At 37.1% G+C, this 15,552-nt stretch overlaps 1 protein-coding gene across 1 annotated transcript in view; it reads left to right on the top strand.

The window, feature by feature from the left end:
* The window catches only part of LOC141906219 (glutamate receptor 2-like), a 54,210-nt gene that overhangs the window by 17,646 nt on the left and 21,012 nt on the right, over window positions 1–15,552 (top strand). Inside the window, exon 2 of the mRNA XM_074795461.1 lies at window positions 15,387–15,542. Coding sequence (XP_074651562.1) covers window positions 15,387–15,542 — 156 coding nt within the window. The remainder of the gene's footprint in view (window positions 1–15,386; window positions 15,543–15,552) is intronic.

Raw genomic sequence — 15,552 nt, 5'->3', positions numbered from 1 at the left:
AATTTTAACTTCCACTCCCACAATAACAGACAGTTTAACTATGCGAGAGCTGCTTTCCATAAATCCAAATTATACAGTAAATCCTTCTTAGCTCAGATGCCTAGTATTTGGCGAAATACTCCGAATGTTATCCGTTCATCCACCAGCATAAATTCACTATCATTCCAATTTAAAAAACAAATATTACTGAAATACGCGTAATTATTCATCTCCCGTTGAGGAAAAACTTGGTATGTGTTTAGTCTTAACTAAACTTGACTAGACTGCTATACTAGACTATCTATCTTTGTAATCATTATTATCTGTGGCATTTGCTTTCTCCATATTTGTAATCAATCATTATTATTATTATAATAATTATTATTATTATTATTAATCAATCATTATTATTATTATTATTACTATTATTATTATTATTATTATTATTATTATTATTATTATTATTATTATTATTATTATTATTATTATTATTATTATTATTGTTAGCATTATTATTATTATTATTATTATTATTGATTAGCATAATTATTATTGTTAGCATTAAGATTATTAATAGCATTATTTATAAGTATCACTGCACATTCCCCTGCACTCTGCACACGGTTCCAGCGCCTTAATTTTATGTACAGCCCGTTGGCTTGCACTGGATACCTCGTAACCGGTTTACGAAAATAGATTATTATTATCCATTTTGAGAGAGCCAGGTATACAGTTTGTGTAGGATTCGTTAATAGATGTAATATAGACCGGACAGGTGAAGGGTAGAAATGACAACAATTTATGCCTATGTCGATACTTACTTACGAGATTGTCCATAATCCACGTTTGCCAATTATCGAGGGATTACCCTGTTCAGCTGTCTGTGCAAGCTGTTTATCGATATGTACTTTTGAATGATTGTCTTCGAGAATTCTTAGAATCTAATAATCTACTTTCGAAACCTATATAGGATTCATAAAACACCATGGGATCTTGGATCCACTTACAAGTTCACTATTGGTTTGCAAGTAGAACAACCTGTATTATCATAGATTTCAACAAGTGTTTGGATACCATATTGAGTAAATGCTCTTTGACATGAGATTATTCAAATGGGAGTTACCGGAAATTTCTCTAGTTGTTATTCAATGTATACAGAAATGCGATATCTTGTTTATGTTATTATTGGTGAGTCATCTAGTTTTTTCCGCAGGTTTAAGGCAAGGCGAGAATCTTTCAAATGGCCTATTTTTCCATTTTTGATTAGATATGGAGACTCACTTCAATAACTAATGTACCAGTATAAACTCAAATAAATTAAGCACAGAGAACATTTGATAAAGAGAAAAAAATTTAGTGCGAGAAAACAGATTATTTAGTTTTCTCTTATGTTTTGGCGGGGTCAATAAAATAACAAAGAAAATTTTTATCGCGAGAAAACAAAATGAATTGTTTTCTTGCATCAATATTTGTTTTGTCGCTATCAAATTTGTTTTCATGGTCGAAAGATTTCAATGCGGCCCGAATCAGCCACAATAGAATAGATAGTTCTTCTCACTCGCGTACGCCATATATCCATACGTAAAACCTTATAGCTGAATCAGACCAAATAATCGATCATTTTGTCAAATTTTGAATTCTATCGCAGGAACTTGCTCAAACTGAATACTATATATTAGCACATATATTAGCACATTATATATATGTTTGAAATATTTTCAGATCTCTGTCATTGCTATCTCTGCCATTTTCAAAATCGACCGTTGTATCAGCGTTTAACAAAAGCGATACGACGACTGGAGTAAACAACTCCGTTATGAAAACCAAATAAGTGTTCGTATCGGTGATCACCATCGAGTCGGCGAATTCGGCTCGTGAAGCGATGTCAGGTTTATATTAGTTATGACTCACACTACTGAAAATCTTTGAACTAGGAGCCAGCTTCGGTTATTCATGTAAAGAGAGGGGTACCTCTATTATTGAATACATTTTGCCTTAGGAATGCCCGTCACAACATAGACCGGATAGTTTAGCCGGGGGAAGGGGACAAAAACTGGCTACCAAATGTTTGGTTATTCGTGTTTTTCGAAGAAATAGATCGAAACTGCATGGTACCATTTGCAGAACTCCATCTTTGACAGACACCCAAGTTATGAACACTGTCAAATGTGAAGATATGTTCCGACGGATACCCAGATTTAGAGGAATGGCCTCTATTCATATGAATAACTGTAACGTACTCTGCCGATTGCGTAACAGATATAAATTAATCAAACCTTGCACTCGCAGCGTTGACACACTTCATACGTCCGACTAGTAAGCATCGTAGGAATTTCTTGGGCAATTCATTTCAAAATCTCTCTCATTTTACACCTGCTGGTTTTCCACTATTAGAATACGTCACAAAATTTATCACGTTATTTGACAGAGCGATACATACTTCAATTACGTCGACCGACTTTACTGGTATTCGAGCCGCAGACTTAAACTCTTCTACTTAATGGCCTATCAGTCGGACAAAGCGAAGTACCTAGTTGAGCAATTATTTTCATTATTACATCTCTGCGTCGATTACTTATCCAATTTTATCCCTTAGTCCGAATCATCAAATCACCTTAAAATGACGAGGAAGCGATTAATATACGCCGTATTCAATGTCGTAAATGTGACGCATTGGTGTTTTTAGTAACGCTCATTAGAACTGGATTATGATATGCAGATGATATTCCACTCAACGCCCCCTGAGATCGGATTCAACCTGATGGTATATGCAGTATGCTGATTGAAAACATTTTCACGTTTTTGTGATTATGCCGTCGGCCTGTAATGTATCGCTTGGGAGTCGATGAATTTGTTTTTTCATGTAAAATCGACAGATGATGTGCAATGTAAATTTTCCAGGTGACTATACGTGCGACGCCTAGCGGCAGTTAAGAATAGAATAATTTGGATTTCAAGATGTTTTGGTTTTGAAATGATTAGAGTGGCATTCGATCAATTAGATTGAATAAAAAGCATATGATGCCTTGACACAGGGTTAAGTTTGGTTCAGAAAAAACGGATACAAAAATGTGTGTAATGCTCGCAGTTCCTTCACCCGAAATCGCGCGAAATAACCTCGCCAATACATAAAAAGAGTGCACTGATCATCCGTATGATGATTTCTTGCGTGTGATTTCAAAAGATACAGTTAGGATATTTCACTTTTTTGTCATTTGGTTTTTGCTCTTTGTGCTGTCTGTCGTGTAAAAAAATACCAGTAAAAGCGAGTCACGTCGCCGGTCGGTAGATCATGATATGCGAGCATTAATACACGCCATCAAATTTCCGCGAATTCGACCACAATCATCGGCGATATTCATCATGATTCTGTATGCGATATCGCGTACATGGAGTCTACCTACATGGTCGTGTGCTAATAGTCACAAAATTGTCCGTTTCGATTAACCAATCATTTTATGATAGCAGATAATTCGATTATGTCAGCCGATCCTAAGTCACCATTGTTTATTTCATTTATTATGAAACGAGAGAAAGCGGTTTCTATCATTAGCGAAACATTTTGTACGTTACCGCCGGGCCAAATTACAGCTATTATTCTATTGGCTGATAAATTATAGATAAGATGGACGGCGACGGCGGTGATTCGGTTTCACGTTGGGGAACTGGGAACGTTTAGTAATTATGCCCGACTGCCGTATGCCACCGCAACCTTTAACTGAACCGAATCTCGGTGGAATACGCAAATATCATGTTAGAGCTATTTATGGTGTGAGAATGTCGCTTGGAAAACGAAGTTAGTCCGTGAAATATACGTTTCTGTCTATTTCACCTATACATCTAAAATTTACAATTAAACTTATTAGGGTTTTCCGACCACCATAAGGAAACCCTAAGGTGAGTATTATTTCTTTTCCCATTTTAACCAGAAAAGTTTCTCTGAAATTCGACTACTAATCGGTAATAATTGCTCTAATCAAAACTTGGTACATCAGTACTTTGTACGTAGTAGCCTATATTGATCCACATATTTCAAATGATTATTGACCACTAGGTGGCGCCCCATCAAAATACACGTATGACCTGATGAGACTAATTTCGAAGAAATCGCGTTACGCTTCCCAGTACGACTTTAAACTTGCAGGGCAGAAAACCCGCTATCGCTGCTTTGCAGCTATACTTATCATTTTCATTTGTTCCGATTATCGATGGCCGAATAACTGCTTCACACGAAGTACCCAAAACAGGAGGGCTTTTCTTATTTTTGGAAAATTTCGTGAAGCTAATCGTCGATTCCGCATTCTCAAATATCACTCATTAATCTACCGGAAAGAGGGCGCTCGTTGTGTCAAAACGACGGATACATGAGCGTTTTGGTAGAGATTAAAAAATACATTCTTTACATTGCCATACGGGGATCACGGGGAAACCCCTGATCACAGTCTACAGCTACAAAGCCTACGTGAACAGATTTTTAGTTAGTAAATTGTATTTCACTAAGTTTTCATACAACATGTATATTTTGTTTTTACTTAACATGGTAACTAAGTACAACGTCCATTTCAGCGCTTGTGTCATTGGTTTTTATGGCTGAATACTGAATAAATTGTCGTGCGAAGGTTTATATATGACGGGTTTACGACATGAATGGACTACTCGTAAGATACTCTATATAATTTCTAGATTCACTCTTGACCTGTGCCGGAGACAAATCTTAAGAAAATGAACATACGACGTTGTAATGTGACCACAATTCGGGTTTATAAAGTTATTTTTCAATTTTTCATTACGTAGATACATCATTCAATGGGTTCAGCAATTTGATACATATCGCTCTATGTAAATGTTCTACCCGAAGAGCGCTCATATTTGTATATTTGTCTATTTTTGTATGAATTTTTTACTGGATAGAAGCTTACTTTTGTTCTTGACTGACATGATTTAGTGAATTAGAGAGCCGCATGTACATCCCGCTAATGCAAATAGTAGTTCTTAGTATCGAAATTTTCCGCAACAAGCACGAGTTACATGTCACCGTAAAACCTCTGCGAATATATAAACCTGGGTAACTAATCCGTGATAACCGCGCTGTTATCGGACAGTGGCGATCGTAAGCTTCGGCAGAATTACTTTTTTGTAATCTGGCTGACGGGTTAGGCCTACCCGATGTCAGACTGCCAATGGATATCCAAGTACGGGTGTAATAAGAGTCAGTCTTTGTATTTCTATTGCCAGATAAAACATACGTAAGACATGGTGTCTATGAGAGAGGAGAGAGGGGAGGGAAAGGGAGAGTGAACGTGGATCACTGTGGAGTATATATATATGCATAAAATAATGTCAACATGCTTTCTCGTACTTGATATTTCGTGACCGGCATGGCAAGCAAAAATGGCAATTAAAGGAATGAGGTGGACATGTATACATAGCCTTCCGCGACCATTACATTTGCAAATGTATTAGTAAGCTACATAACGCTTGGAATAATCGGCCTTTCGCCATAATTAATTGTATTATTTTTGTTAATATCATTAAAAAAATTCGATGCGCGGAATCGATCGGAAATTTTTACTTGTTTTCATTTTTAAAGAACCGTGGACGTTTCGGAAGAAGCGAGGTTTTGATCTCTTTTGTTAGTCGAGTCTTCAACCAATACATAGTCGAGTCTTCAACCAAAACAACGTAATGCGGTTCGACGTTTCACAACGTTCTATTGTCAGCGATGCTACATATCAAAAAGCCTATATAGTCGTCTGCGTATCTATAGCGGAGACACGTATTGAATATGAATCGAACAGATCCGCTTTCTACGCATCCGGTTTACGCTTAAACCGTAGGCAATGAAGAGGTCTTTAGGAGGCCATTTTTCCATTAGGATATTTTGCACAATTATATTTCTAAGGGAATTAAACAGGTGGTGCCAACTACAATATTTAAAAACACATTTATTTGTTAGTATCTACTATACAGTAAAAACCTAGTGAACTTCCTAAGAAGTCTTAATCAACGACCTTTAAAATTAGTACATCTTTTTCCAACTAAGTGGTACATACGAATAGACAAATTATGATGAAACTTGGAACACAGGTAATCTTTCTAATTAAGACTTTGATCGCTCGGTGCCCTGCATGAATGGTTCATATTCCTTCCACTAGGGGACACTCAAAACTAAGGGGCACTCCCATTTACCTTGGTACCTTGGGACGTTTCTCAGTTGCACTTGAACGTATCAATACTTAAGTTGGTATCTAGATCAATCATTTCGACAAGCCTATAATTATAAGAAAATTGGAGCATATGATAACTTAAACCAATTTGCAGAAACTCTTTATCGCTGCTTTGCAGCTATATTTGACAAAATAAACTTATATATCTCTCGACGACTAATTCAATTTGTTTATACAACATCAGGTTGTACAGTTAATTGGCAACCTAATATTCGGGTGTACGCTTTCGATGTCGGGTGCAATTAAACAAAACCCAACCAGTCAGGTAACTGTGCTATCAAATATAGCTGTGAAACGCAATGTATGGACTACTCAATTCTTTCCCTACAAGTCACCTATGCCCGTTGTAACCATCATTCAAAAATTAAATCTGAAATCTACCACAATTTTGAAAACATATGTCAGCACTTCCTTGGTAAGAAATTTGAATCAATGATGCAGATGAAGAGTGGCGACTTATTTTCATTAAGCGCGCGCCAAAATTAAATCTCTGTAGTAGGATTTCATTTTGGCATTAATTTGCATACCGAACAAATTTCACGCAGGCCCGAATCAGCCACCATACGAAGCAGTCATCATAAGAATTGCTATGCATTTTCATTGGATTCTAACATACTGTGTTTATACTATTTGTCCCTTGGTGTTTAAAGCTGCGGCGTGATGGTCGTCTACAGTGAATGGATGTGTAGAATAACTAAATCTCCAATTATGCCACTACCAAAAAGATACACATCTCATTTTTCCCTAAAATTCTCATGGGAAAAACTCGCTACGCTTTGGAAGACGATAGTAAGGTAGTAAGAATCTACATAGTTATCTACTAAATAGATGTTTATTTGTATCCATTTCAAATGCTCGGCGGCCAAAAATGGCAATCCGTATTTGAATGAGCAGAATCCTGCGATGAATCAACCTTTATACAGTGCAACAAGGCCATGGCTCAAAAATCCAAAATTCGGTAAATCATTCCCTGAGGTGAAATTTTCAACACGAGACCGTGACCATTCTGGAATGTCACCTTACGAGATGTGCATCAGGCATGGAGGCATTATAATGAACTATTGAGTTCCCCACGAACTGGAACCATACTCATCGGCGGAAGCGGTTCGAGTCGGAATAATTAACTTGTCCAATCAAATTATATTTGACGTGCGATACTGAATCTATTAAGATGCTGCACGGGATTAGCTGGACGTATCTTACACTAGTGATTGATGTTATCACGTCAACAGGAAATTGGCGTATACCGGGGGTCAGTACTTAAACAGTTTTTTCATGTAAGCACGATGCAGTAATGCGAATGAAATCCTGTGAAAGCGCAAATAACGAGGCTATTTTGCGCCCAGTCAAACCAGTACCAAGATAGCGCTCTGCCTCCCCTCCCTACCCCCTATGAATGAATGAATTTGTTTACATTTGTTATGAATTGTGCGAGTGGATGTGCACTGTCATCAATATTGGGGCTATACTGGTTGCTGGTCAAACTAAATCAATCGAATTGTCGATATATCCAAATTCAAATTAATCAAATAACTAATGGTCCTCAATATCCATCATATTCAATACATAACATTATTCATTTTCGTTGACAATATAAAGCAACATTATAAATATCATGTTTCAATGTGCCAATAAAGTTATATTTTTCTTGATATGGTTGGTTAAAACATGGACTCTAAAACAATGGTTTTAGAGTCCATGGTTAAAAGCAGAGTTTACAGCTGCTCACCAACCACGGGATGTTGATCTTAAGTGGTCGATGTAAGTGAAAAAATCTTTCATCCTTTCCAGATAATGCGCTCTACGTAACATTTCAATAAACCTACGTAAGTTAAAGATGGTAATGGGGTATCATTTATCATTTTCACGGATAACGCGTGATATCATGTTGATTCTGATTCATTATTCAATGTGTTTATACCGCTGATGATTGGCATCTGTGTTTAACATCAGGACCAACAGCAAAGTGATATATTTTAGTCTGCTACTTCGATGTTTGCATTATATTTGAAAGAGAAAAAGAGACCAAGGTATTCGGAGGCGTATATACACCAATTTGCAGTTCCGGGTTTATCAATTCTTTTTCCAATTATAACCGGCCATCGCAACGCCAATCTCAAATGTTATGTTCCTCGTTGCCATAACCGGCCACCATTACGTCAGTTCACTTCATCAAATACCACTCAACTGGTATAAGTTATGAATGATCTAATTTGTGATTACGCCGTTTCACCACGCATCGTGTTTTATATCACCCTCTCTTTCCATCTCTCTTGCCGAAACGCATTTATATTTATAACCAATCCGGCAAATAGCCAAAGACATAACCGAATTACGGTCTAAACATATTTGCTCCAGTGGGACATTCGTAATTTCATACACTCTACGATTAATCTCAATTTTGTCGCACGCAGAACTATCTATTCTTTCATATTTATGCTTGCATGGACTGCACCTCTTCGTGCAAATAAAACGTATGCTTTATTTCACAGAGATCAGCCGAATGGTTTTTTCTCAATTTGTATAACGAAAGTGTACAGAGGCATTTCGATGCCATTTCCAAAAACATCCATCAGAGTGCACATTTATGACAAAAATTATGAAGTAACAACAGCATTGAGAGTAATAGATACGTCGACTTTCCAGCATTTAGCTCAATTATCCTGCCTCTAGGGACCGTTGCATCAAAGCAATGTATTATCATAAGAGAGTATTAGATAATCCGCACGAACTTCCTTTGCAAAGGTCGCAACACAATTTCCGTTCAATATTTCCGATTAACTCGGATCGCTTCTTCTTGTACGAGATGTGATCATTTTCATTGTGACACCGCGATCAGATGGATACGAAGTAAAAGAATTGTCATCCCTTAACCAAACCACATTCTATTTCATAATCAAAATAATTTTGTATGTCTTTTTAGAAAACGATTAATAAGCAACTTTTCATCTTAAGTTTTTCTTTGGATCGAACACTTGATTTATTAGAAAGATTTGATTTTCAATTGTAATAAGGATCTAGAGCTTAGCTAAGTAAATAGCATTGCACACAGTCACTCAGATTATTATTTCGTATCTAATTATTTTTGTTATCTTAAAGATAAGGGCAATACAATCGGTAATTTAGCTTCCCGGTAATGTAGCTACACGAAGTTATGGGTCCAAATCAAAGCCTGAAATTTCGAATTTCTCAAATCGGGTAATATCTGGTTGATAGCTGGCAATAAACTCATGCGGTTAATTAAGCCTGATGCGGCAGAGCTTACACGCGTTCACTGACCGGGACGTAATGAACCTAAGCCTAATACCATTTCGATATGATCAGATGAATATGAAATAGCCATATTTCTTCGTCAACGACGAGTTATAAATCTGTCGCATCAAATCATTTTCTCGTTCAATTCATGCGCCATCGCTGCATCGCGGCGAACGAAATTTCAATATCGTTAAAAGTCAATTGCCGAGAAGCGTGTTCGTTTTAGGGAAATTGAATTTTGACAAGGGAATTACGAAGTTGTGCGGCGGTATTCGTGTTAGTGATGAGGCTATAATCATTAGAACAAACCATCAAAAGTCCACTGAACTGATTGCTTTCATGTCCAGGGATTGGATGACATATGCAAAGTTGTAATGTAACTGTGTGTTGCTATTTAGAGAGATCGAAATGAGTCGGTGAGGGAAAGATAGAGATAGATAGAGATTCTGGAAGATCCCACTACATAAGAAGATGAGTCCAAAAGATTTCGTAGGCCTAGTAGGCCTAGTTTATTCAAACGGTTTGATTTTATCCTAATAGTCTTAAGAAATACTGATAGAATTCTGAAATATATATACCGTACAGAACGAAGAGGAAAAACGATAGAAAAGTAATACGACAAAAATTAGTTACAAACTAAACAAGTTTTGAAGCCAACTTGGTGTCATCAATAAAAACCAAATATCACAGAAGAGCAAACTCGGGTGGATATCATAGAATAATACATGACATGATATGATATGGTGTGATATGATGTGATACGTGATATATGATACGAGATACGTGGCACGATATAACTATGATGGCGTGTTGTGGTATGGTGTGGTGTGGTGTGATGTGGTGTGGTGTGGTGTGGTGTGGTGTGGTGTGGTGTGGTGTGGTGTGGTGTGGTGTGGTGTGGTGTGGTGTGGTGTGGTGTGGTGTGGTGTGGTGTGGCGTGGTGCAGTTTGGCAAGTTGCGGCGCGACGCGACACGACATACGATGCGATATACGATACGATAAGCGCCCGACGAAATCGTCGGTAAAATCGCCTGTGTGTCTGGTTCGGCGCTTGAAGATCGCCTTCGACGATTCAGCCGGCCAACGGAATCGCTACAGCGATCGTTCGCCTCGAGTACTATATTAATCGGCCAATTACTGTTCGCAGACGGTTCTCGTGATTGCAAAATGACACCTGGATTTTTCAAAGAGTGGCGCTGTGAGGGTCCCGTTATTTCGCAAAAATGGTGCACTCAGTCACCCGATAGCGTCGCCTAGTGTGTCTGCTACTCTCGGCGATCAGATCGGTGAGAGATTCGCCGACGAATCGGGCGATTGAGGTGGCCGACTGAATCGCCTAGTGTATCTGAGGCTTTACGATACGATACGATACGATATTAGTTAATTAAACAATACATGTACATTGAAAACGTAATGATATCAAATGAAGGACTGCATTGCAGCAACAGTTGAATTTGATGACCATGCCATATTACAATAATTTAGGTGTGTATCGATAAGAGTGAAATTGGTAAGGATACTGTGGCAGAATATGTTTTGGTCGATTGAGTATACCTACACTGCGTGTTCCTTCCACGATAATTCTTCATCAATACACACCTTAGGAAAGTAGTTTTTACGCGTTTGAAATTTTTCATTTGGGGGTGAGTTAGATAGTCATGAAAATCAACACCTGGATTCGATGTTTTTGCTAGGTTTTGCCCCACATTAACAAAATAATTATCGAACTTGTCGGAAATGTGATAATCGATTTTACGATGATTACCAATCATAATCTTGCCATCAGGTAAATTTATTTTCATTTCTGGGTTACCAAAATTATGTCATTTATGACATTCCAAATATTTTCTTAGAATTTTTAGCCGGAAGCTCATAGTTTATTAGAGTAATAATCTTTTTCTGAGCGCCAGCATTTCAAAAACGTTTTGCCAAGTCGATTTTATGCTTTATTGAATTTCTGGCAATAATGACCAGTACAATAATAATGATAATAATAATAATAATAATAATAATAATAATAATAATAATAATAATGGTAATAATAGCCGTAAGTTACGTGTCACGTAAGATTTACGGGTGAACTTACGGACGAACTTATGTGACATGTAGGCTTACGGGTGCTCCGTGAATACGGCCCCGGGGTATTGAATGCGATTTTCGTGTGTTATTTTGCTTCGATTTTGTGTAGGAAATGCTCTGTCATATAGGGTCCAACATGTGTCTATAAAGAGTTTATACGCGTCGCTTGCATTTATTTACAGAATTATCTATCTCAAACCAGTCAACTGAATCGGGTGTCTATTGAAATAGTTAACATTTCGATCAAAAATTGGTCCTAGACGTATATGCCCGATTACGATTACGATTACGATTTATTTACACTCCAACCATTTCCATGGTATATGGAGGAAAACTATTACACATGTATATACAAATATTTACAAAACAACACTGAAGTGAATAAAATTTAGAGAATGAAAACGTAACGAAATATATATATATATATATACATCAACTATTTACAATACTATATATACTATTATATACATCAACTATTTACAATACTATATATACTATTGGAGGGATCTATATACATCTAAGCCGGTCGTAATGAATTTAGCTAAGTTGACCGTTGGGTTTTTCAGAATATCAAGGGTATTTAAGGTATTCAAATTCAAAAAGTTTTTGCGTTGTTCGTTAAGTAAGGTACAGTCAAACAGAAAATGGGATTCGTCACCTAAAGTATTACAAGTGGGGCATATTCTATCGGCTCTGTCTAAATGAAGGTTTGAAAATTTGTTCACAGGTAAAATATAGGACCCCACCCTAAATTCAAATAAACTAGTTCCTAAGTCATCACCAAGTTCTATTATATACTTCTCTAACCTAATATCATTTTTATATTGCCTAAAGTTAGTGTATATCGGATTAGTATTTATGGCAGATACAGTTTCTTGAAGGTGCTGGTCACGGAGTATCTGTTTTATTCGTTTTGAAAAAGATTTACTGTTAGTCATGAATTGCTGCGTCCAAATGCAGGACAAACCACAGTCATCAAACGTTTTCTTTCTATATGATAACCAAGGGCTCTTAAATTTAGGCCCCACTCCGCGCGGTTGCGCCACTGCGCGGGATTTACGCGAAGCAGCAAACACAAACATGGCCACTCTCTCAATTTTCAATGATAGAAATCGTGTGTGCATTTCAATTATTTCGGCTGTTAGGGTTCTAAGGCACAATATAAGTTGATGATGTGATATGGCGATGTTAATTAATGATAATTCCGCAGTGAAGCTAGTCACAAACGATGCCGATTGAGTGTACAGCTGCCAAAAACATTGAAATGTGCGTAGTTGCGTAACTATTTGCAGTGAATTGCAGACGAAACATGAAGCCTTAACGGCCGTTTAAAAAAAATCATACCAATCGCAATTGTAAAATAAAAATGAGATAGAACCTAAGTTAAAATTCTGGCCATTTCTAAAATGTTATTACTAATTTTTAGTCAGTGCCGAACGTTTAGTTTTCCAACAATAATAATGAGGGGTGGTAGGTAGTCATGCAATTCAAGTCATTGTTTATTACACGTTACTTCCACACGTTACTTGTTGTTGAAAATCTGGCGAGTCCTGGACCAAACCCCCATTGAACAATATGATCTGTGTGCTGGCCACAAATGCACACAGATCACACTACACTACCCATTACACACTCCAGTACCCACAGCTTTCATATACCCATCCAAATATTTAGAGTGTCTTTCTTCCTGGATTTGCGCGAGTTAAAAGCAAAAATCGTGAAGTAGTATGTAATATCGGTTACTAAAATACCTTTGTCGGCTTGTCAGTAAGAGGGTACATGTAGTTAGAATTTGTGGCGCTAATCCAGTATACGACATTATAGTGCATGTGTCGAGTTACACTGCGCAAACACCTGATCAAATTCACTTTGAAATATTTTCATACTAAGACCAGGAGTGTGACAAATGACGCCCACAATTTTGGTTAGGCCAAAAAAATGATACCTTGTTTCTCATTCCCAGGCCGGGTCAGTAGAAATAGTACAAATAAATATGGGGTCAATATAAGTCGTATATGGCAACGATTTTCTTGTTTAAAATCAGATGCCGGATAGCGTGAGGCCGGGACCCGAACCTACTACAACACTCCTTGTCTAGTATCTAGCCATTGTTCCGCAACGACTCCATACACATCAATTCGACTGAGGCGGAATTATTTCTGTTAGCAAAGGGGCCCAAACGAACAAATATAACTTGAACTCTTGTAATTTGTATTTTGTTTATGTTGATGATAATGATTCTTGTCATGGATTTCGAGAATTATATTTTCATTTACTTTTAGATTCTTAATTCATAGCACTTAATTAGTATTTTCACGTAACTGAACCATAACTTCCCAATTTAATGGCGTTTCTTTGCTATTTACTAAAGCGTATTCTATAGAGCGCTTTGTAGCCACGGAAGAAAAAGCCACGGTCGTTAGGAATGATCCATGGTCTGGCAGCTTAACTAGGCTGAGTCTCTAACTTATTGTTTCCATTCTGGCTAATTAGAAAAATAGTTGAATAGTTGACGTACCCTCGAAAATTGGGAAAAATAGGAAGGTACTGATCTGACATCTGGCAATCAAACTAGACCTACAAACCTACTAGAATGGTATTTGACAAATAGTAAGAACTTCTGAAAACCATATCCTGCACTTTTTTTATTTTTTTCATTTTAAAACATTTCAGTTGAAACTTTTTTTAAATATGAATAAAAAAGGCCGCCCTGATGGAATTATGTCAAATTTCATACATTTTTATGGAAAAAATAAAAATAAAATGCTGCCTGCAGGGTCACTTTTGGGCATAAAGTTTTCCTTCATGAATTAGAAACAAGGTATTATTTTTGTTTGCCATATCCCAACAAATATACATTCGTAAATATCAAATCACCACATTGATCAATGGCAGATTCAGTTCAAACTACTTTTGACATTCAAACCAACACCACCATCAATAAAATTTGTCCTAATGTTGAATAAGGAAATATGACCAATTAGAATATAAGGGATAGCATGATTGTAATTCTCAATAGCCCAAGTTTCGGAGATCTCTATGATAGATAACATCAAGGTAGTAACAAAGGAGTAAATATTTTGTTTACTCTATACGAATGAATGATATTCTAAAGACGCTCAAGTAAATCTTGGTTATGTCCAAGGTGTCCAGGGGAAATGGAACCAAGCATAGGAGATAACTATTAAGATTGAGATTTAGACAGCCGGTAGCGATTGGAATGAGGGGGAGCGAGATACGGAGGAGAAAGACATGAGAGTTATGGGATGTGAGACGAATCAAGACGAGGAATTTAGAAAAAATGAATTTTCATTTAGACTGCGGAGAAGCTAAATGGAAATCATTCGGCGAAACCACGTTTTTTCCTCAGCGTAATAAATCAATGGCGAGAACAATGCCGTTTTACTATCAAACTATGAAATGCTATTTTGCGAGTCGATGCACGTTTGGATCACTTACAAAAACCCGTCAGTAAAATGGCTGATAGGATCTTAACTGCCTGCGTTCGCCGCCTTGTTGGCGTGTTGCTGTTTCTTCAATCTCTCGCCAAAGGCATCTTCATCCCCGTTAACTGTGACTGATTAAAACTCTGGCGATGACGGCGTCAAGATTGTTTCTCTGCATTTTCGACTTACATCATGTTTCCTATCGGGTTGCAATCGGGTTGGTACATCATGGAATTTTTCAAAACTTTATTCTGCCAATACATAGACTATTAATTACACCTTGTAAAGATATACGTGGAAAAGGCTTAATTTAGGATTTTCAAAACAATTAGAAAAAACAGGACAGATTCTGACTATAATTCTCTATGACTATTATAATTCTCCTTTCTTCGTTTTCAGGTGCAATATTTGACAAAAGCTACAATAAGTTGCGACTCGCATTTATACACAATATCCGCGAAATCATCAACGCAAATGTCAGTGGCGGTCAGTTTTACCTGGATGTCTCACGCTCGGATATCGACATCGAAAACAGCTATGAGATCAGTACAGCATGTAAGTCACC

Source organism: Tubulanus polymorphus, chromosome 5 (genome assembly GCF_964204645.1).
Source record: "Tubulanus polymorphus chromosome 5, tnTubPoly1.2, whole genome shotgun sequence".
Lineage (NCBI taxonomy): Eukaryota > Metazoa > Nemertea > Palaeonemertea > Tubulaniformes > Tubulanidae > Tubulanus > Tubulanus polymorphus.
Note: the sequence above shows the minus strand (reverse complement) of the source record. Positions and strands in the feature narration are given on the sequence as shown.